The sequence below is a fragment of the Oncorhynchus keta genome, chromosome 26 (genome assembly GCF_023373465.1).
Source record: "Oncorhynchus keta strain PuntledgeMale-10-30-2019 chromosome 26, Oket_V2, whole genome shotgun sequence".
NCBI lineage: Eukaryota > Metazoa > Chordata > Actinopteri > Salmoniformes > Salmonidae > Oncorhynchus > Oncorhynchus keta.
In genome coordinates this window covers 46,835,697-46,859,053 of record NC_068446.1, presented here as the reverse complement: position 1 = coordinate 46,859,053, position 23,357 = coordinate 46,835,697, and the positions used below count along the sequence as shown (strand labels likewise).

Sequence of the window (23,357 nt, the reverse complement as noted above, 5' to 3'; positions counted from 1 at the left end):
AATGAGACAAGGACATCCCTGCCGACCAAACCCTCCCCTAACCCAGAAGCCAGCCGCACCAAGGAGACAAGGACATCCCTGCCGACCAAACACTCCCCTATCCCGGAAGCCAGCCGCACCAATGAGACAAGGACATCCCTGCCGACCGAACCCTCCCCTAACCCGGAAGCCAGCCGCACCAATGAGACAAGGACATCCCTGCCGACCGAACCCTCCCCTAACCCGGAAGCCAGCCGCACCAATGAGACAAGGACATCCCTGCCGACCGAACCCTCCCCTAACCCGGAAGCCAGCCGCACCAATGAGACAAGGACATCCCTGCCGACCGAACCCTCCCTAACCCGGAAGCCAGCCGCACCAATGAGACAAGGACATCCCTGCCGACCGAACCCTCCCCTAACCCGGAAGCCAGCCGCACCAATGAGACAAGGACATCCCTGCCGACCGAACCCTCCCTAACCCGGAAGCCAGCCGCACCAATGAGACAAGGACATCCCTGCCGACCGAACCCTCCCCTAACCCGGAAGCCAGCCGCACCAATGAGACAAGGACATCCCTGCCGACCGAACCCTCCCCTAACCCGGAAGCCAGCCGCACCAATGAGACAAGGACATCCCTGCCGACCGAACCCTCCCCTAACCCGGAAGCCAGCCGCACCAATGAGACAAGGACATCCCTGCCGACCGAACCCTCCCCTAACCCGGAAGCCAGCCGCACCAATGAGACAAGGACATCCCTGCCGACCGAACCCTCCCCTAACCCCGAAGCCAGCCGCACCAATGAGACAAGGACATCCCTGCCGACCGAACCCTGCCCTAACCCGGAAGCCAGCCGCACCAATGAGACAAGGACATCCCTGCCGACCGAACCCTCCCCTAACGCGGAAGCCAGCCGCACCAATGAGACAAGGACATCCCTGCCGACCGAACCCTCCCCTAACCCGGAAGCCAGCCGCACCAATGAGACAAGGACATCCCTGCCGACCAAACCCTCCCCTAACCCGGACGACGCTGGGCCAATTGTGCGCCGCCCCATGGGTCTCCTGGTCGCGGCGACAGAGCCTGGACTCAAACCAGGATCTCTAGTGGAACAGCTCTGTCTTAGACCACCGCACCACTCGAGGCACCCTCTCCCCCTATTTGACCTAGATAGTTTGTGTGTATAAATTGATAAGTAGGCTGAGTGTGCCTTTGTAAAATGATGTAGTTCTGTCCTTGAGCTGTTGTCTATTTCCGTTCTGTATTGTGTCATGTTTCATGTTGTGTGGAAGAGTAACTGCTGATAAAATACCAAACACCTACACCGACTTTACCCAGAATTCACAGGTTTTCCAGAAATCCTGGTTGGAAGATTCCAGATTTCCTGGTTATTCCTGATTCCTGATTCTGGGAATCTCTAAACTGGGATTTCTGAAAAACCAAGGAATTTTGGGAAAGTGACCTGATTTGATGGAGAAGCCAAGGAGGATGAATCCTTCTGTCTGTTGCTTGCATGAATCAGGAGTATGAATAATTTTGTCTGTTGGTTGTATGAATCAGGAGTATGAATCATTATGTCTGTTGGTTGTATGAATCAGGAGTATGAATCATGCTGTCTGTTGGTTGTATGAATCAGGAGGATGAATCATGCTGTCTGTTGGTTGTATGAATCAGGAGGATGAATCATGCTGTCTGTTGGTTGTATGAATCAGGAGGATGAATCATGCTGTCTGTTGGTTGTATGAATCAGGAGTATGAATCATGCTGTCTGTTGGTTGTATGAATCAGGAGGATGAATCATGCTGTCTGTTGGTTGTATGAATCAGGAGTATGAATCATGCTGTCTGTTGGTTTTATGAATCAGGAGGATGAATCATTCTGTCTGCCAATGTCCAGTCTCTTGACAACAAGGTTGATGAAATCCGAGCAAGGGTAGCATTCCAGAGGGACATCAGAGACTGTAACGTTCTCTGCTTCACGGAAACATGGCTTACTGAGAAGACGCTATCTGGGGCGGTGCAGCCAACGGGTTTCTCCACGCATCGCGCCGACAGGAACAAACATCTTTCTGGTAAGAAGAGTGGCGGGGGCGTATGCCTCATGACTAACGAGACATGGTGTGATGAAAGAAACATACAGGAACTCAAATCCTTCTGTTCACCTGATTTAGAATTCCTCACAATCAAATGTAGACCGCATTATCTACCAAGAGAATTCTCTTCGATTATAATCACAGCCGTATATATCCCCCCCCCAAGCAGACACATCGCCGGCTCTGAACGAACTTTATTTAACTCTTTGCAAACTGGAAACCATTTATCCGGAGGCTGCATTCATTGTAGCTGGGGATTTTTTTTTTTTTTTTTAACAAAGCTAATCTGTTGGTTGTATGAATCAGGAGGTTGAATCATTCTGTATATTGGTTGTAATGGAGGATGAATCATTCTGTCTGTTGGTTGTATGAATCAGGAGGATGAATCATTCTGTCTGTTGGTTGTATGAATCAGGAGGATGAATCATTCTGTCTGTTGGTCGCATGATTCAGGAGGATGAATCATTCTGTCTGTTGGTTGCATGAATCAGGAGGATGAATCATTATGTCTGTTGGTCGTATGAATCAGGAGGATGAATCATTCTGTCTGTTGGTTGTATGAATCAGGAGGATGAATCATTCTGTCTGTTGGTTGTATGAATCAGGAGGATGAATCATTATGTCTGTTGGCTGTAATGGAGGATGAATCATTCTGTCTGTTGGTCGTATTAATCAGGAGGATGAATAATTATGTCTGTTGGTCGTATGAATCAGGAGGATGAATCATTCTTTCTGTTGGTCGTATTAATCAGGAGGATGAATCATTCTGTCTGTTGGTTGCATGAATCAGGAGGATGAATCATTCTGTCTGTTGGTCGTATGAATCAGGAGGATGAATCATTTTGTCTGTTGGTTGCATGAATCAGGAGGATGAATCATTCTGTCTGTTGGTTGTAATGGAGGATGAATCATTCTTTCTGTTGGTCGTATTAATCAGGAGGATAAATCATTCTGTCTGTTGGTTGTATGAATCAGGAGGATGAATCATTTTGTCTGTTGGTTGCATGAATCAGGAGGATAAATCATTCTGTCTGTTGGTTGTAATGGAGGATGAATCATTCTTTCTGTTGGTCGTATTAATCAGGAGGATAAATCATTCTGTCTGTTGGTTGTATGAATCAGGAGGATGAATCATTCTGTCTGTTGGCTGTAATGGAGGACGCATGGTCATGACTTATCGCTCACCTCTCCCAGTGACTGCAGACGTTAGGATCGTCTGGGTTCAGGCTCCAGACTCTGGGTGTAGTGAACCCCAGGACAGCCAACAAGACCAGGGTTAAGGTTAGGGCCAGAGGGATAGTCCCCATCTTGAGGACACACCTGAGGGAGAGATAGAGGGCGGGTGAGTGAGACAGAGAGACACACAGAGAGAGACAGAGAGAGAGAGAGAGAGGGAGAGAGACAGACACGGAGAGAGACAGAGAGAGACAGAAAGAGACAGAGAGAGACAGAGAGAGGCAAAGAGAGAGAGACACAGAGAGAGAGACACAGAGAGACAGAGAGAGAGAGAGAGACACACACAGAGAGCCACAGAGAGACACAGAGAGACACAGAGAGACAGAGAGAGAGACAGAGAGACAAAGAGAGAGACACAGAGAGACAGAGACAGAGACAGAGACAGAGAGACACAGAGAGACACAGAGAGAGAGAGAGAGAGAGAGAGAGAGAGAGAGAGAGAGAGAGAGAGAGAGAGAGAGAGAGAGAGAGAGAGAGAGAGAGAGAGAGAGAGAGACAGAGACACAGAGAGACACAGAGAGAGTAGGACACCACTGCAACATACAGTGTACTAAAATATTCTGGTACAAAGATACTGTAGTTACCACTACTTCAACCCAGATGAACAAGTTGTTGATTACCCTGTAACCCACCCTGTTCCCCAGTCTGTCCCCAAGCCTCTCACCCAGCCTGTCCCCCAGCCTGTCCCCCAGCCTCTAACCCAGCCTGTCCCCCAGCCTGAACCCCAGCCTCTCACCCAGCCTGTCCCCCAGCCTGTCGCCCAGCCTGTCCTACAGCCTGTCCCCCAGCCTCTAACCCAGCCTGTCCCCCAGCCTGAACCCCAGCCTCTCACCCAGCCTGTCCCCCAGCCTGTCGCCCAGCCTGTCCTACAGCCTGTCCCCCAGCCTCTCACCCACCCTGTCACCCAGCCTGTCCTACAGCCTGTCCCCCAGCCTCTCACCCACCCTGTCACCCAGCCTGTCATCCACCATGTCACCCAGCCTGTCATCCACCCTGTCACCCAGCCTGTCACCCACCCTGTCTCCCAGCCTGTCATCCACCCTGTCACCCAGCCTGTCACCCAGCCTGTCACCTGTCATCCACCATGTCACCCAGCCTGTCACCCAGCCTGTCACCCAGCCTGTCCCCCAGCCTGTCCCCCAGCCTGTCACCCAGCCTGTCGCCTGTCACCTGTCACCCAGCATGTCACCCGGCCTGTCGCCTGTCACCCAGCCTGTCACCTGTCACCCAGTCTGTCACCCACCCTGTCACTCACCCTGTCACCCAGCCTGTCACCTGTCACCCAGTCTGTCACCCAGCCTGTCACCTGTCACCCAGCCTGTCACCTGTCACCCAGCCTGTCACCTGTCACCCAGCCTGTCACCCAGCATGTCACCTGTCACCCAGCCTGTCACACAGCCTGTCACCTGTCACCCAGCATGTCACCTGTCACCCAGCCTGTCACACAGCCTGTCACCCAGCCTGTCACCTGTCACCCAGCCTGTCACCTGTCACCCAGCATGCCACCTGTCACCCAGCCTGTCACCCAGCATGTCACCTGTCACCCAGCCTGTCACACAGCATGTCACCTGTCACCCAGCCTGTCACACAGCATGTCTCCTGTCATCTACCCTGTCACCCACTCTGTCACCCGTCACCCACTCTGTCACCTGTCACCCACTCTGTCACCTGTCACCCAGCCTGTCCTCCAGCCTGTCACCCAAAATGTCCTCCAGCCTGTCACCTGTCCCCCAGCCTTTCGCCCACCCTGTCACTCACCATGTCACCCAGCATGTCACCTGTCACCCAGCCTGTCACCCACCCTGTCACCTGTCACCCAGCCTGTCACCCACCCTGTCACCTGTCACCCAGCCTGTCCTCCAGCCTGTCAGCCAACATGTCCTCCAGCCTGTCACCCAGCCTGTCGCCTGTCACCCAGCCTGTCACCCACCCTGTCACCCAGCCTGTCACCCACCCTGTCACCCAGCCTGTCACCCAGCCTGTCACCCAGCCTGTCACCCACCCTGTCACCCAGCCTGTAACCCAGCCTGTCGCCTGTCACCCAGCCTGTCACCCACCCTGTCACCCACCCTGTCACCCAGCATGTCACCTGTCCTCTAGCCTGTCACCCACCTTGTCACCCAGCCTGTCGCCTGTCACCCAGCATGTCCTCCAGCCTGTCACCTGTCACCCAGCCTGTCACCCAGCCTGTCACCCAGCCTGTCGCCTGTCACCCAGCCTGTCCTCCAGCCTGTCACCTGTCACCCAGCCTGTCCTCCAGCCTGTCACCCAGCCTGTCCTCCAGCCTGTCACCTGTCACCCAGTCTGTCACCCAGCCTGTCACCCAGCCTGTCGCCTGTCACCTGTCACCCAGCCTGTCATCCACCCTGTCACCCAGCCTGTCACCCACCCTGTCTCCCAGCCTGTCATCCACCCTGTCACCCACCCTGTCACCCAGCCTGTCACCCAGCCTGTCACCTGTCATCCACCATGTCACCCAGCCTGTCACCCACCCTGTCACCCAGCCTGTCACCCAGCCTGTCACCCAGCCTGTCCCCCAGCCTGTCCCCCAGCCTGTCACCCAGCCTGTCGCCTGTCACCTGTCACCCAGCATGTCACCCGGCCTGTCGCCTGTCACCCAGCCTGTCACCTGTCACCCAGTCTGTCACCCACCCTGTCACCCAGCCTGTCACCTGTCACCCAGCCTGTCACCTGTCACCCAGCCTGTCACCTGTCACCCAGCATGTCACCTGTCACCCAGCCTGTCCCCCAGCCTGTCACCCAGCCTGTCGCCTGTCACCTGTCACCCAGCATGTCACCCGGCCTGTCGCCTGTCACCCAGCCTGTCACCTGTCACCCAGTCTGTCACCCACCCTGTCACCCAGCCTGTCACCTGTCACCCAGTCTGTCACCCAGCCTGTCACCTGTCACCCAGCCTGTCACCTGTCACCCAGCCTGTCACCTGTCACCCAGCCTGTCACCTGTCACCCAGCATGTCACCTGTCACCCAGCCTGTCACACAGCATGTCACACAGCCTGTCACCCAGCATGTCACCTGTCACCCAGCCTGTCACACAGCATGTCACACAGCCTGTCACGCAACATGTCTCCTGTCATCTACCCTGTCACCCACTCTGTCACCCGTCACCCACTCTGTCACCTGTCACCCACTCTGTCACCTGTCACCCAGCCTGTCCTCCAGCCTGTCACCCAAAATGTCCTCCAGCCTGTCACCTGTCCCCCAGCCTTTCGCCCACCCTGTCACTCACCATGTCACCCAGCATGTCACCTGTCACCCAGCCTGTCACCCACCCTGTCACCTGTCACCCAGCCTGTCACCCACCCTGTCACCTGTCACCCAGCCTGTCCTCCAGCCTGTCAGCCAACATGTCCTCCAGCCTGTCACCCAGCCTGTCGCCTGTCACCCAGCCTGTCACCCACCCTGTCACCCAGCCTGTCACTCACCCTGTCACCCAGCCTGTCACCCAGCCTGTCACCCAGCCTGTCACCCACCCTGTCACCCAGCCTGTAACCCAGCCTGTCGCCTGTCACCCAGCCTGTCACCCACCCTGTCACCCACCCTGTCACCCAGCATGTCACCTGTCCTCTAGCCTGTCACCCACCTTGTCACCCAGCCTGTCGCCTGTCACCCAGCATGTCCTCCAGCCTGTCACCTGTCACCCAGCCTGTCACCCAGCCTGTCGCCTGTCACCCAGCCTGTCCTCCAGCCTGTCACCTGTCACCCAGCCTGTCCTCCAGCCTGTCACCCAGCCTGTCCTCCAGCCTGTCACCTGTCACCCAGTCTGTCACCCAGCCTGTCGCCTGTCACCTGTCACCCAGCCTGTCCTCCAGCCTGTCACCTGTCACCCAGTCTGTCACCCAGCCTGTCACCCAGCCTGTCGCCTGTCACCTGTCACCCAGTCTGTCACCCAGCCTGTCCTCCAGCCTGTCACCTGTCACCCAGCCTGTCATCCAGCCTGTCGCCTGTGACCCAGCCTGTCACCTGTGACCCAGCCTGTCGCCTGTCACCCAGCCTGTCCTCCAGTCTGTCACCTGTCACCCAGCCTGTCACCCAGCCTGTCGCCTGTCACCCAGCCTGTCCTCCAGCCTGTCACCTGTCACCCAGCCTGTCCTCCAGCCTGTTGCCTGTCACCCAGCCTGTCACCTGTCACCCAGCCTGTCCTCCAGTCTGTCACCTGTCACCCAGTCTGTCACCCAGCCTGTCACCCAGCCTGTCGCCTGTCACCTGTCACCCAGTCTGTCACCCAGCCTGTCCTCCAGCCTGTCACCTGTCACCCAGTCTGTCACCCAGCCTGTCATCCAGCCTGTCGCCTGTGACCCAGCCTGTCACCTGTGACCCAGCCTGTCGCCTGTCACCCAGCCTGTCCTCCAGTCTGTCACCTGTCACCCAGCCTGTCACCCAGCCTGTCGCCTGTCACCCAGCCTGTCCTCCAGCCTGTCACCTGTCACCCAGCCTGTCCTCCAGCCTGTTGCCTGTCACCCAGCCTGTCACCTGTCACCCAGCCTGTCCTCCAGTCTGTCACCTGTCACCCAGCCTGTCACCCAGCCTGTCGCCTGTCACCCAGCCTGTCCTCCAGCCTGTCACCTGTCACCCAGCCTGTCCTCCAGCCTGTTGCCTGTCACCCAGCCTGCCACCTGTCACACAGCCTGTCACGCAACATGTCTCCTGTCATCTACCCTGTCACCCACTCTGTCACCCGTCACCCACTCTGTCACCTGTCACCCACTCTGTCACCTGTCACCCAGCCTGTCCTCCAGCCTGTCACCCAAAATGTCCCCCAGCCTTTCGCCCACCCTGTCACTCACCATGTCACCCAGCCTGTCGCCTGTCACCTGTCACCCAGCCTGTCCTCCAGCCTGTCACCTGTCACCCAGCCTGTCACCTGTGACCCAGCCTGTCGCCTGTCACCCAGCCTGTCCTCCAGTCTGTCACCTGTCACCCAGCCTGTCACCCAGCCTGTCGCCTGTCACCCAGCCTGTCCTCCAGCCTGTCACCTGTCACCCAGCCTGTCCTCCAGCCTGTTGCCTGTCACCCAGCCTGTCACCTGTCACCCAGCCTGTCACCTGTCACCCAGCATGTCACCTGTCACCCAGCCTGTCACCCAGCATGTCACCTGTCACCCAGCCTGTCACCCAGCATGTCACCTGTCACCCAGCCTGTCACCCAGCATGTCACCCAGCCTGTCACGCAACATGTCTCCTGTCATCTACCCTGTCACCCACTCTGTCACCCGTCACCCACTCTGTCACCTGTCACCCACTCTGTCACCTGTCACCCAGCCTGTCCTCCAGCCTGTCACCCAAAATGTCCTCCAGCCTGTCACCTGTCCCCCAGCCTTTCGCCCACCCTGTCACTCACCATGTCACCCAGCCTGTCACCTGTCACCCAGCCTGTCACCCACCCTGTCACCTGTCACCCAGCCTGTCCTCCAGCCTGTCACCCAACATGTCCTCCAGCCTGTCACCCACTCTGTCATCTTTCACCCACTCTGTCACCTGTCACCCAGCCTGTCACCCAGCCTGTCACCCACCCTGTCACCTATCACCCAGCCTGTCCTCCAGCCTGTCACCTGTCACCCAGTCTGTCACCCAGCCTGTCGCCTGTCACCCAGCCTGTCCCCTGTCACCCAGCCTGTCCCCTGTCACCCAGCCTGTCACCTGTCACCCAGTCTGTCACCCAGCCTGTCGCCTGTCACCCAGCCTGTCCCCTGTCACCCAGCCTGTCACCTGTCACCCAGCCTGTCACCCAGTCTGTCACCCAGCCTGTCACCTGTCACCCAGCCTGTCCCCTGTCACCCAGCCTGTCACCTATCACCCAGCATGTCACCTGTCACCCAGCCTGTCACACAGCATGTCACCCAGCCTGTCACCCAGCATGTCACCTGTCACCCAGCCTGTCACACAGCATGTCATCCACCCTGTCACCCAGCCTGTCACCCACCCTGTCACTCACCCTGTCATCCAGCCTGTCACCTGTCACCCAGCCTGTCACCCAGCCTGTCACCCACCCTGTCACCTGTCACCCACTCTGTCACCTGTCACCCAGCCTGTCACCCAGCCTGTCACCCACCCTGTCACCTGTCACCCAGCCTGTCCTCCAGCCTGTCACCCAACATGTCCTCCAGCCTGTCACCTGTCCCCCAGCCTGTCGCCCACCCTGTCACTCACCATGTCACCCAGCCTGTCGCCTGTCACCCAGCCTGTCACCCAGCCTGTCATCCACCCTGTCACCCAGCCTGTCACCCACCCTGTCACTCACCCTGTCATCCAGCCTGTCACCTGTCACCCAGTCTGTCACCCAGCCTGTCACCTGTCATTCATTGCAGATTTTATTCCCGCGCCTGTTTCCAAATCCTTTATACCAACCGTGATATATAGACTGACTTTTAACAATTTTCACCATTTGAAAGCTGCAACTTTAGGACATTATTAAAAACTTAATTAGAATAATCTAATTGGAAAATACTCTCTCTATTTTAATTAGTAGCGCTTGGCCGTTCGGTTTGCAACGGGCAAGGAGACGGGATTCATACGTCGTTAAGTCTAAAGTTTTCGTTCAACTGTAAGGTTTGTTCTTTTATACCCTTTCTACCCTTTCTATTGTTCATTCTACATCGGTCATTATTACCATTCTACATCGGTCATTATTACCTCAGGGCTATCACACACGGTCCTTCTGTAGCTCAGTTGGTAGAGCATGGTGCTTGTAACGCCAGGGTAGTGGGTTTGATTCCTGGGACCACCCATACGTAGAATGTATGCACACATACAAGTCGCTTTGGATAAAAGCGTCTGCTAAATGGCATATATTATATTATTATTATTATTACTTCAAACTCTGTCCCATAAATTAGTTGCTTGACCATAAGAACCATCAGATAAAAACTGAAAACAAAGTCATATTCATACGGATAAAAAAAAAAATATGTGTCTTTTAAAATAATTTGACACTGGAGAGTCCGCTATAAAATATAAAATAGGCTTCAGCTACATGGCCCACATCATCAGACATTGAGAGAGAAATATTTATATTTTATATATATATATATTCAATCTTAGCTCTGTCTACATGTTTTCTTGCATTCTGTAAACCATAGCTAAGATATTATTAAGTAAGTTATGTAGGCGATAGCAAAGGAGCAGGTCACTTAGCATGACCCTGCTGTGTGTTGCCAGGTCAGCTCTATTTACTGTGTGTTGCCAGGTCAGCTCTATTTACTGTGTGTTGCCAGGTCAGCTCTATTTACTGTGTGTTGCCAGGTCAGCTCTATTTACTGTGTGTTGCCAGGTCAGCTCTATTTACTGTGTGTTGCCAGGTCGGCTCTTTACTGTGTGTTGCCAGGTCGGCTCTTTACTGTGTGTTGCCAGGTCAGCTCTTTACTGTGTGTTGCCAGGTCAGCTCTATTTACTGTGTGTTGCCAGGCCGGCTCTTTACTGTGTGTTGCCAGGTCGGCTCTTTACTGTGTGTTGCCAGGTCAGCTCTTTACTGTGTGTTGCCAGGTCGGCTCTTTACTGTGTGTTGCCAGGTCGGCTCTTTACTGTGTGTTGCCAGGTCAGCTCTTTACTGTGTGTTGCCAGGTCAGCTCTATTTACTGTGTGTTGCCAGGTCAGCTCTTTACTGTGTGTTGCCAGGTCGGCTCTTTACTGTGTGTTGCCAGGTCAGCTCTAATTACTGTGTGTTGCCAGGTCAGCTCTTTACTGTGTGTTGCCAGGTCAGCTCTTTACTGTGTGTTGCCAGGTCAGCTCTTTACTGTGTGTTGCCAGGTCAGCTCTTTACTGTGTGTTGCCAGGTCAGCTCTTTACTGTGTGTTGCCAGGTCAGCTCTTTACTGTGTGTTGCCAGGTCAGCTCTTTACTGTGTGTTGCCAGGTCAGCTCTTTACTGTGTGTTGCCAGGTCAGCTCTTTACTGTGTGTTGCCAGGTCAGCTCTTTACTGTGTGTTGCCAGGTCAGCTCTTTACTGTGTGTTGCCAGGTCAGCTCTTTACTGTGTGTTGCCAGGTCAGCTCTTTACTGTGTGTTGCCAGGTCGGCTCTTTACTGTGTGTTGCCAGGTCAGCTCTTTACTGTGTGTTGCCAGGTCAGCTCTTTACTGTGTGTTGCCAGGTCAGCTCTTTACTGTGTGTTGCCAGGTCAGCTCTTTACTGTGTGTTGCCAGGTCAGCTCTTTACTGTGTGTTGCCAGGTCAGCTCTTTACTGTGTGTTGCCAGGTCAGCTCTTTACTGTGTGTTGCCAGGTCAGCTCTTCACTGTGTGTTGCCAGGTCAGCTCTTTACTGTGTGTTGCCAGGTCAGCTCTTTACTGTGTGTTGCCAGGTCAGCTCTTTACTGTGTGTTGTAAGGTCAGCTCTTTACTGTGTGTTGCCAGGTCAGCTCTTTACTGTGTGTTGCCAGGTCAGCTCTTTACTGTGTGTTGCCAGGTCAGCTCTTTACTGTGTGTTGCCAGGTCAGCTCTTTACTGTGTGTTGCCAGGTCAGCTCTTTACTGTGTGTTGCCAGGTCAGCTCTTTACTGTGTGTTGCCAGGTCGGCTCTTTACTGTGTGTTGCCAGGTCAGCTCTTTACTGTGTGTTGCCAGGTCAGCTCTTTACTGTGTGTTGCCAGGTCAGCTCTTTACTGTGTGTTGCCAGGTCAGCTCTTTACTGTGTGTTGCCAGGTCAGCTCTTTACTGTGTGTTGCCAGGTCAGCTCTTTACTGTGTGTTGCCAGGTCAGCTCTTTACTGTGTGTTGCCAGGTCAGCTCTTCACTGTGTGTTGCCAGGTCAGCTCTTTACTGTGTGTTGCCAGGTCAGCTCTTTACTGTGTGTTGCCAGGTCAGCTCTTTACTGTGTGTTGTAAGGTCAGCTCTTTACTGTGTGTTGCCAGGTCAGCTCTTTACTGTGTGTTGCCAGGTCAGCTCTTTACTGTGTGTTGCCAGGTCAGCTCTTTACTGTGTGTTGCCAGGTCAGCTCTTTACTGTGTGTTGCCAGGTCAGCTCTTTAGTGTTGCCAGGTCGGCTCTTTACTGTGTGTTGCCAGGTCAGCTCTTTACTGTGTGTTGCCAGGTCAGCTCTTTACTGTGTGTTGCCAGGTCAGCTCTTTACTGTGTGTTGCCAGGTCAGCTCTTTATTGTGTGTTGCCAGGTCGGCTCTTTACTGTGTGTTGCCAGGTCGGCTCTTTACTGTGTGTTGCCAGTTCGGCTCTTTACTGTGTGTTGCCAGGTCGGCTCTTTACTGTGTGTTGCCAGGTCAGCTCTTTACTGTGTGTTTCCAGGTCAGCTCTTTACTGTGTGTTGCCAGGTCAGCTCTTTACTGTGTGTTGCCAGGTCAGCTCTTTACTGTGTGTTGCCAGGTCAGCTCTTTACTGTGTGTTGCCAGGTCAGCTCTTTACTGTGTGTTGCCAGGTCAGCTCTTTACTGTGTGTTGCCAGGTCAGCTCTATTTACTGTGTGTTGCCAGGTGAGCTCTTTACTGTGTGTTGCCAGGTCAGCTCTTTACTGTGTGTTGCCAGGTCAGCTCTTTACTGTGTGTTGCCAGGTCAGCTCTTTACTGTGTGTTGCCAGGTCAGCTCTTTACTGTGTGTTGCCAGGTCAGCTCTATTTACTGTGTGTTGCCAGGTCAGCTCTTTACTGTGTGTTGCCAGGTCGGCTCTTTACTGTGTGTTGCCAGGTCAGCTCTTTACTGTGTGTTGCCAGGTCAGCTCTTTACTGTGTGTTGCCAGGTCAGCTCTTTACTGTGTGTTGCCAGGTCAGCTCTTTACTGTGTGTTGCCAGGTCAGCTCTTTACTGTGTGTTGCCAGGTCGGCTCTTTACTGTGTGTTGCCAGGTCAGCTCTTACCTGTGTGTTGCCAGGTCAGCTCTTTACTGTGTGTTGCCAGGTCAGCTCTTTACTGTGTGTTGCCAGGTCAGCTCTTTACTGTGTGTTGCCAGGTCAGCTCTTTACTGTGTGTTGCCAGGTCAGCTCTATTTACTGTGTGTTGCCAGGTCAGCTCTTTACTGTGTGTTGCCAGGTCAGCTCTTTACTGTGTGTTGCCAGGTCAGCTCTTTACTGTGTGTTGCCAGGTCAGCTCTTTACTGTGTGTTGCCAGGTCAGCTCTTTACTGTGTGTTGCCAGGTCAGCTCTATTTACTGTGTGTTGCCAGGTCAGCTCTTTACTGTGTGTTGCCAGGTCGGCTCTTTACTGTGTGTTGCCAGGTCAGCTCTTTACTGTGTGTTGCCAGGTCAGCTCTTTACTGTGTGTTGCCAGGTCAGCTCTATTTACTGTGTGTTGCCAGGTCAGCTCTTTACTGTGTGTTGCCAGGTCAGCTCTTTACTGTGTGTTGCCAGGTCAGCTCTTTACTGTGTGTTGCCAGGTCAGCTCTTTATTGTGTGTTGCCAGGTCGGCTCTTTATTGTGTGTTGCCAGGTCAGCTCTTTACTGTGTGTTGCCAGGTAAAGCTCTTTACTGTGTGTTGCCAGGTCGCTCTTTACTGTGTGTTGCCAGGTCAGCTCTTTACTGTGTGTTGCCAGGTCAGCACTTTATTGTGTGTTGCCAGTTCGGCTCTTTATTGTGTGTTGCCAGGTCAGCTCTTTACTGTGTGTTGCCAGGTCATCTCTTTACTGTGTGTTGCCAGGTCAGCTCTTTATTGTGTGTTGCCAGGTCGGCTCTTTATTGTGTGTTGCCAGGTCAGCTCTTTACTGTGTGCTGCCAGGTCAGCTCTTTACTGTGTGTTGCCAGGTCAGCTCCTTATTGTGTTGCCAGGTTGGCTCTTTACTGTGTGTTGCCAGGTCAGCTCTTTACTGTGTGTTGCCAGGTCAGCTCTTTACTGTGTGTTGCCAGGTCAGCACTTTATTGTGTGTTGCCAGTTCGGCTCTTTATTGTGTGTTGCCAGGTCAGCTCTTTACTGTGTGTTGCCAGGTCAGCTCTTTACTGTGTGTTGCCAGGTCAGCTCTTTATTGTGTGTTGCCAGGTCGGCTCTTTATTGTGTGTTGCCAGGTCAGCTCTTTACTGTGTGTTGCCAGGTCAGCTCTTTACTGTGTGTTGCCAGGTCAGCTCTTTATTGTGTGTTGCCAGGTCGGCTCTTTACTGTGTGTTGCCAGGTCAGCTCTTTACTGTGTGTTGCCAGGTCAGCTCTTTACTGTGTGTTGCCAGGTCGGCTCTTTACTGTGTGTTGCCAGGTCAGCTCTTTACTGTGTGTTGCCAGGTCAGCTCTTTACTGTGTGTTGCCAGGTCAGCTCTTTACTGTGTGTTGCCAGGTCGGCTCTTTACTGTGTGTTGCCAGGTCAGCTCTTTATTGTGTGTTGCCAGGTCAGCTCTAATTACTGTGTGTTGCCAGGTCAGCTCTTTACTGTGTGTTGCCAGGTCAGCTCTTTACTGTGTGTTGCCAGGTCAGCTCTTTACTGTGTGTTGCCAGGTCGGCTCTTTACTGTGTGTTGCCAGGTCAGCTCTTTACTGTGTGTTGCCAGGTCAGCTCTTTACTGTGTGTTGCCAGGTCAGCTCTTTACTGTGTGTTGCCAGGTCAGCTCTTTACTGTGTGTTGCCAGGTCAGCTCTTTACTGTGTGTTGCCAGGTCAGCTCTTTACTGTGTGTTGCCAGGTCAGCTCTTTACTGTGTGTTGCCAGGTCAGCTCTTTACTGTGTGTTGCCAGGTCAGCTCTTTACTGTGTGTTGCCAGGTCAGCTCTTTACTGTGTGTTGCCAGGTCAGCTCTTTACTGTGTGTTGCCAGGTCAGCTCTTCACTGTGTGTTGCCAGGTCAGCTCTTTACTGTGTGTTGCCAGGTCAGCTCTATTTACTGTGTGTTGCCAGGTCAGCTCTTTACTGTGTGTTGCCAGGTCAGCTCTTTACTGTGTGTTGCCAGGTCAGCTCTTTACTGTGTGTTGCCAGGTCAGCTCTATTTACTGTGTGTTGCCAGGTCAGCTCTTTACTGTGTGTTGCCAGGTCAGCTCTTTACTGTGTGTTGCCAGGTCAGCTCTTTACTGTGTGTTGCCAGGTCAGCTCTTTACTGTGTGTTGCCAGGTCAGCTCTTTACTGTGTGTTGCCAGGTCAGCTCTTTTACTGTGTGTTGCCAGGTCAGCTCTTTACTGTGTGTTGCCAGGTCGGCTCTTTACTGTGTGTTGCCAGGTCAGCTCTTTACTGTGTGTTGCCAGGTCAGCTCTTTACTGTGTGTTGCCAGGTCAGCTCTTTACTGTGTGTTGCCAGGTCAGCTCTTTACTGTGTGTTGCCAGGTCAGCTCTTTACTGTGTGTTGCCAGGTCGGCTCTTTACTGTGTGTTGCCAGGTCAGCTTTACCTGTGTGTTGCCAGGTCAGCTCTTTACTGTGTGTTGCCAGGTCAGCTCTTTACTGTGTGTTGCCAGGTCAGCTCTTTACTGTGTGTTGCCAGGTCAGCTCTTTACTGTGTGTTGCCAGGTCAGCTCTATTTACTGTGTGTTGCCAGGTCAGCTCTTTACTGTGTGTTGCCAGGTCAGCTCTTTACTGTGTGTTGCCAGGTCAGCTCTTTACTGTGTGTTGCCAGGTCAGCTCTTTACTGTGTGTTGCCAGGTCAGCTCTTTACTGTGTGTTGCCAGGTCAGCTCTTTTACTGTGTGTTGCCAGGTCAGCTCTTTACTGTGTGTTGCCAGGTCGGCTCTTTACTGTGTGTTGCCAGGTCAGCTCTTTACTGTGTGTTGCCAGGTCAGCTCTTTACTGTGTGTTGCCAGGTCAGCTCTATTTACTGTGTGTTGCCAGGTCAGCTCTTTACTGTGTGTTGCCAGGTCAGCTCTTTACTGTGTGTTGCCAGGTCAGCTCTTTACTGTGTGTTGCCAGGTCAGCTCTTTACTGTGTGTTGCCAGGTCAGCTCTTTATTGTGTGTTGCCAGGTCGGCTCTTTATTGTGTGTTGCCAGGTCAGCTCTTTACTGTGTGTTGCCAGGTAAAGCTCTTTACTGTGTGTTGCCAGGTCAGCTCTTTACTGTGTGTTGCCAGGTCAGCTCTTTACTGTGTGTTGCCAGGTCAGCACTTTATTGTGTGTTGCCAGTTCGGCTCTTTATTGTGTGTTGCCAGGTCAGCTCTTTACTGTGTGTTGCCAGGTCATCTCTTTACTGTGTGTTGCCAGGTCAGCTCTTTATTGTGTGTTGCCAGGTCGGCTCTTTATTGTGTGTTGCCAGGTCAGCTCTTTACTGTGTGCTGCCAGGTCAGCTCTTTACTGTGTGTTGCCAGGTCAGCTCCTTATTGTGTTGCCAGGTTGGCTCTTTACTGTGTGTTGCCAGGTCAGCTCTTTACTGTGTGTTGCCAGGTCAGCTCTTTACTGTGTGTTGCCAGGTCAGCACTTTATTGTGTGTTGCCAGTTCGGCTCTTTATTGTGTGTTGCCAGGTCAGCTCTTTACTGTGTGTTGCCAGGTCAGCTCTTTACTGTGTGTTGCCAGGTCAGCTCTTTATTGTGTGTTGCCAGGTCGGCTCTTTATTGTGTGTTGCCAGGTCAGCTCTTTACTGTGTGTTGCCAGGTCAGCTCTTTACTGTGTGTTGCCAGGTCAGCTCTTTATTGTGTGTTGCCAGGTCGGCTCTTTACTGTGTGTTGCCAGGTCAGCTCTTTACTGTGTGTTGCCAGGTCAGCTCTTTACTGTGTGTTGCCAGGTCGGCTCTTTACTGTGTGTTGCCAGGTCAGCTCTTTACTGTGTGTTGCCAGGTCAGCTCTTTACTGTGTGTTGCCAGGTCAGCTCTTTACTGTGTGTTGCCAGGTCGGCTCTTTACTGTGTGTTGCCAGGTCAGCTCTTTACTGTGTGTTGCCAGGTCAGCTCTAATTACTGTGTGTTGCCAGGTCAGCTCTTTACTGTGTGTTGCCAGGTCAGCTCTTTACTGTGTGTTGCCAGGTCAGCTCTTTACTGTGTGTTGCCAGGTCAGCTCTTTACTGTGTGTTGCCAGGTCAGCTCTTTACTGTGTGTTGCCAGGTCAGCTCTTTACTGTGTGTTGCCAGGTCAGCTCTTTACTGTGTGTTGCCAGGTCAGCTCTTTACTGTGTGTTGCCAGGTCAGCTCTTTACTGTGTGTTGCCAGGTCGGCTCTTTACTGTGTGTTGCCAGGTCAGCTCTTTACTGTGTGTTGCCAGGTCAGCTCTTTACTGTGTGTTGCCAGGTCAGCTCTTTACTGTGTGTTGCCAGGTCAGCTCTTTACTGTGTGTTGCCAGGTCAGCTCTTTACTGTGTGTTGCCAGGTCAGCTCTTTACTGTGTGTTGCCAGGTCAGCTCTTCACTGTGTGTTGCCAGGTCAGCTCTTTACTGTGTGTTGCCAGGTCAGCTCTTTACTGTGTGTTGCCAGGTCAGGTCTTTACTGTGTGTTGTAAGGTCAGCTCTTTACTGTGTGTTGCCAGGTCAGCTCTTTACTGTGTGTTGCCAGGTCAGCTCTTTACTGTGTGTTGCCAGGTCAGCTCTTTACTGTGTGTTGCCAGGTCAGCTCTTTACTGTGTGTTGCCAGGTCAGCTCTTTATTGTGTGTTGCCAGGTCGGCTCTTTACTGTGTGTTGCCAGGTCGGCTCTTTACTGTGTGTTGCCAGTTCGGCTCTTTACTGTGTGTTGCCAGGTCGGCTCTTTACTGTGTGTTGCCAGGTCAGCTCTTTACTGTGTGTTTCCAGGTCAGCTCTTTACTGTGTGTTGCCAGGTAAAGCTCTTTACTGTGTGTTGCCAGGTCAGCTCTTTACTGTGTGTTGCCAGGTCAGCTCTTTACTGTGTGTTGCCAGGTCAGCTCTTTACTGTGTGTTGCCAGGTCAGCTCTTTACTGTGTGTTGCCAGGTCAGCTCTATTTACTGTGTGTTGCCAGGTGAGCTCTTTACTGTGTGTTGCCAGGTCAGCTCTTTACTGTGTGTTGCCAGGTCAGCTCTTTACTGTGTGTTGCCAGGTCAGCTCTTTACTGTGTGTTGCCAGGTCAGCTCTTTACTGTGTGTTGCCAGGTCAGCTCTTTACTGTGTGTTGCCAGGTCGGCTCTTTACTGTGTGTTGCCAGGTCAGCTCTTTACTGTGTGTTGCCAGGTCAGCTCTTTACTGTGTGTTGCCAGGTCAGCTCTTTACTGTGTGTTGCCAGGTCAGCTCTTTACTGTGTGTTGCCAGGTCAGCTCTATTTACTGTGTGTTGCCAGGTCAGCTCTTTACTGTGTGTTGCCAGGTCAGCTCTTTACTGTGTGTTGCCAGGTCAGCTCTATTTACTGTGTGTTGCCAGGTCAGCTCTTTACTGTGTGTTGCCAGGTCAGCTCTTTACTGTGTGTTGCCAGGTCAGCTCTTTACTGTGTGTTGCCAGGTCAGCTCTTTACTGTGTGTTGCCAGGTCAGCTCTTTATTGTGTGTTGCCAGGTCGGCTCTTTATTGTGTGTTGCCAGGTCAGCTCTTTACTGTGTGTTGCCAGGTAAAGCTCTTTACTGTGTGTTGCCAGGTCGCTCTTTACTGTGTGTTGCCAGGTCAGCTCTTTACTGTGTGTTGCCAGGTCAGCACTTTATTGTGTGTTGCCAGTTCGCTCTTTACTGTGTGTTGCCAGGTCAGCTCTTTACTGTGTGTTGCCAGGTCATCTCTTTACTGTGTGTTGCCAGGTCAGCTCTTTATTGTGTGTTGCCAGGTCGGCTCTTTATTGTGTGTTGCCAGGTCAGCTCTTTACTGTGTGCTGCCAGGTCAGCTCTTTACTGTGTGTTGCCAGGTCAGCTCCTTATTGTGTTGCCAGGTTGGCTCTTTACTGTGTGTTGCCAGGTCAGCTCTTTACTGTGTGTTGCCAGGTCAGCTCTTTACTGTGTGTTGCCAGGTCAGCACTTTATTGTGTGTTGCCAGTTTCTTTATTGTGTGTTGCCAGGTCAGCTCTTTACTGTGTGTTGCCAGGTCAGCTCTTTACTGTGTGTTGCCAGGTCAGCTCTTTATTGTGTGTTGCCAGGTCGGCTCTTTATTGTGTGTTGCCAGGTCAGCTCTAATTACTGTGTGTTGCCAGGTCAGCTCTTTACTGTGTGTTGCCAGGTCAGCTCTTTACTGTGTGTTGCCAGGTCAGCTCTTTACTGTGTGTTGCCAGGTCGGCTCTTTACTGTGTGTTGCCAGGTCAGCTCTTTACTGTGTGTTGCCAGGTCAGCTCTTTACTGTGTGTTGCCAGGTCAGCTCTTTACTGTGTGTTGCCAGGTCAGCTCTTTACTGTGTGTTGCCAGGTCAGCTCTTTACTGTGTGTTGCCAGGTCAGCTCTTTACTGTGTGTTGCCAGGTCGGCTCTTTACTGTGTGTTGCCAGGTCAGCTCTTTACTGTGTGTTGCCAGGTCAGCTCTTTACTGTGTGTTGCCAGGTCAGCTCTTTACTGTGTGTTGCCAGGTCAGCTCTTTACTGTGTGTTGCCAGGTCAGCTCTTTACTGTGTGTTGCCAGGTCAGCTCTTTACTGTGTGTTGCCAGGTCAGCTCTTCACTGTGTGTTGCCAGGTCAGCTCTTTACTGTGTGTTGCCAGGTCAGCTCTATTTACTGTGTGTTGCCAGGTCAGCTCTTTACTGTGTGTTGCCAGGTCAGCTCTTTACTGTGTGTTGCCAGGTCAGCTCTTTACTGTGTGTTGCCAGGTCAGCTCTTTACTGTGTGTTGCCAGGTCAGCTCTTTACTGTGTGTTGCCAGGTCAGCTCTTTACTGTGTGTTGCCAGGTCAGCTCTTTACTGTGTGTTGCCAGGTCAGCTCTTTATTGTGTGTTGCCAGGTCGGCTCTTTACTGTGTGTTGCCAGGTCGGCTCTTTACTGTGTGTTGCCAGTTCGGCTCTTTACTGTGTGTTGCCAGGTCGGCTCTTTACTGTGTGTTGCCAGGTCAGCTCTTTACTGTGTGTTTCCAGGTCAGCTCTTTACTGTGTGTTGCCAGGTAAAGCTCTTTACTGTGTGTTGCCAGGTCAGCTCTTTACTGTGTGTTGCCAGGTCAGCTCTTTACTGTGTGTTGCCAGGTCAGCTCTTTACTGTGTGTTGCCAGGTCAGCTCTTTACTGTGTGTTGCCAGGTCAGCTCTTTACTGTGTGTTGCCAGGTCAGCTCTTTATTGTGTGTTGCCAGGTCGGCTCTTTACTGTGTGTTGCCAGGTCGGCTCTTTACTGTGTGTTGCCAGTTCAGCTCTTTACTGTGTGTTGCCAGGTCAGCTCTATTTACTGTGTGTTGCCAGGTCAGCTCTTTACTGTGTGTTGCCAGGTCAGCTCTTTACTGTGTGTTGCCAGGTCAGCTCTTTACTGTGTGTTGCCAGGTCAGCTCTATTTACTGTGTGTTGCCAGGTGAGCTCTTTACTGTGTGTTGCCAGGTCAGCTCTTTACTGTGTGTTGCCAGGTCAGCTCTTTACTGTGTGTTGCCAGGTCAGCTCTTTACTGTGTGTTGCCAGGTCAGCTCTTTACTGTGTGTTGCCAGGTCAGCTCTTTACTGTGTGTTGCCAGGTCGGCTCTTTACTGTGTGTTGCCAGGTCAGCTCTTTACTGTGTGTTGCCAGGTCAGCTCTTTACTGTGTGTTGCCAGGTCAGCTCTTTACTGTGTGTTGCCAGGTCAGCTCTATTTACTGTGTGTTGCCAGGTCAGCTCTTTACTGTGTGTTGCCAGGTCAGCTCTTTACTGTGTGTTGCCAGGTCAGCTCTTTACTGTGTGTTGCCAGGTCAGCTCTTTACTGTGTGTTGCCAGGTCAGCTCTTTACTGTGTGTTGCCAGGTCGGCTCTTTACTGTGTGTTGCCAGGTCAGCTCTTTACTGTGTGTTGCCAGGTCAGCTCTTTATTGTGTGTTGCCAGGTCGGCTCTTTACTGTGTGTTGCCAGGTCGGCTCTTTACTGTGTGTTGCCAGTTCGGCTCTTTACTGTGTGTTGCCAGGTCGGCTCTTTACTGTGTGTTGCCAGGTCAGCTCTTTACTGTGTGTTTCCAGGTCAGCTCTTTACTGTGTGTTGCCAGGTAAAGCTCTTTACTGTGTGTTGCCAGGTCAGCTCTTTACTGTGTGTTGCCAGGTCAGCTCTTTACTGTGTGTTGCCAGGTCAGCTCTTTACTGTGTGTTGCCAGGTCAGCTCTTTACTGTGTGTTGCCAGGTCAGCTCTATTTACTGTGTGTTGCCAGGTGAGCTCTTTACTGTGTGTTGCCAGGTCAGCTCTTTACTGTGTGTTGCCAGGTCAGCTCTTTACTGTATGTTGCCAGGTCAGCTCTTTACTGTGTGTTGCCAGGTCAGCTCTTTACTGTGTGTTGCCAGGTCAGCTCTATTTACTGTGTGTTGCCAGGTCAGCTCTTTACTGTGTGTTGCCAGGTCTCTTTACTGTGTGTTGCCAGGTCAGCTCTTTACTGTGTGTTGCCAGGTCAGCTCTTTACTGTGTGTTGCCAGGTCAGCTCTTTACTGTGTGTTGCCAGGTCAGCTCTTTACTGTGTGTTGCCAGGTCAGCTCTTTACTGTGTGTTGCCAGGTCGGCTCTTTACTGTGTGTTGCCAGGTCAGCTCTTTACTGTGTGTTGCCAGGTCAGCTCTTTACTGTGTGTTGCCAGGTCAGCTCTTTACTGTGTGTTGCCAGGTCAGCTCTTTACTGTGTGTTGCCAGGTCAGCTCTTTACTGTGTGTTGCCAGGTCAGCTCTATTTACTGTGTGTTGCCAGGTCAGCTCTTTACTGTGTGTTGCCAGGTCAGCTCTTTACTGTGTGTTGCCAGGTCAGCTCTTTACTGTGTGTTGCCAGGTCAGCTCTTTACTGTGTGTTGCCAGGTCAGCTCTTTACTGTGTGTTGCCAGGTCAGCTCTATTTACTGTGTGTTGCCAGGTCAGCTCTTTACTGTGTGTTGCCAGGTCGGCTCTTTACTGTGTGTTGCCAGGTCAGCTCTTTACTGTGTGTTGCCAGGTCAGCTCTTTACTGTGTGTTGCCAGGTCAGCTCTATTTACTGTGTGTTGCCAGGTCAGCTCTTTACTGTGTGTTGCCAGGTCAGCTCTTTACTGTGTGTTGCCAGGTCAGCTCTTTACTGTGTGTTGCCAGGTCGGCTCTTTATTGTGTGTTGCCAGGTCAGCTCTTTACTGTGTGTTGCCAGGTAAAGCTCTTTACTGTGTGTTGCCAGGTCGCTCTTTACTGTGTGTTGCCAGGTCAGCTCTTTACTGTGTGTTGCCAGGTCAGCACTTTATTGTGTGTTGCCAGTTCGGCTCTTTATTGTGTGTTGCCAGGTCAGCTCTTTACTGTGTGTTGCCAGGTCAGCTCTTTACTGTGTGTTGCCAGGTCAGCTCTTTATTGTGTGTTGCCAGGTCGGCTCTTTATTGTGTGTTGCCAGGTCAGCTCTTTACTGTGTGCTGCCAGGTCAGCTCTTTACTGTGTGTTGCCAGGTCAGCTCCTTATTGTGTTGCCAGGTTGGCTCTTTACTGTGTGTTGCCAGGTCAGCTCTTTACTGTGTGTTGCCAGGTCAGCTCTTTACTGTGTGTTGCCAGGTCAGCACTTTATTGTGTGTTGCCAGTTCGGCTCTTTATTGTGTGTTGCCAGGTCAGCTCTTTACTGTGTGTTGCCAGGTCAGCTCTTTACTGTGTGTTGCCAGGTCAGCTCTTTATTGTGTGTTGCCAGGTCGGCTCTTTATTGTGTGTTGCCAGGTCAGCTCTTTACTGTGTGTTGCCAGGTCAGCTCTTTACTGTGTGTTGCCAGGTCAGCTCTTTATTGTGTGTTGCCAGGTCGGCTCTTTACTGTGTGTTGCCAGGTCAGCTCTTTACTGTGTGTTGCCAGGTCAGCTCTTTACTGTGTGTTGCCAGGTCGGCTCTTTACTGTGTGTTGCCAGGTCAGCTCTTTACTGTGTGTTGCCAGGTCAGCTCTTTGCTGTGTGTTGCCAGGTCAGCTCTTTATTGTGTGTTGCCAGGTCGGCTCTTTACTGTGTGTTGCCAGGTCAGCTCTTTACTGTGTGTTGCCAGGTCAGCTCTTTACTGTGTGTTGCCAGGTCAGCTCTTTACTGTGTGTTGCCAGGTCAGCTCTTTACTGTGTGTTGCCAGGTCAGCTCTTTATTGTGTGTTGCCAGGTCGGCTCTTTATTGTGTGTTGCCAGGTCAGCTCTTTACTGTGTGTTGCCAGGTAAAGCTCTTTACTGTGTGTTGCCAGGTCGCTCTTTACTGTGTGTTGCCAGGTCAGCTCTTTACTGTGTGTTGCCAGGTCAGCACTTTATTGTGTGTTGCCAGTTCGGCTCTTTATTGTGTGTTGCCAGGTCAGCTC

At 52.3% G+C, this 23,357-nt stretch overlaps 1 protein-coding gene across 1 annotated transcript in view; it reads right to left on the bottom strand.

Moving 5' to 3' along the window:
* The window catches only part of megf11 (multiple EGF-like-domains 11), a 400,084-nt gene that overhangs the window by 370,627 nt on the left and 6,100 nt on the right, over positions 1–23,357 (bottom strand). Inside the window, exon 2 of the mRNA XM_052481104.1 lies at positions 3,256–3,390. Within this exon, the coding sequence (XP_052337064.1) occupies positions 3,256–3,377 (122 nt within the window). The 5' untranslated portion in view covers positions 3,378–3,390. The remainder of the gene's footprint in view (positions 1–3,255; positions 3,391–23,357) is intronic.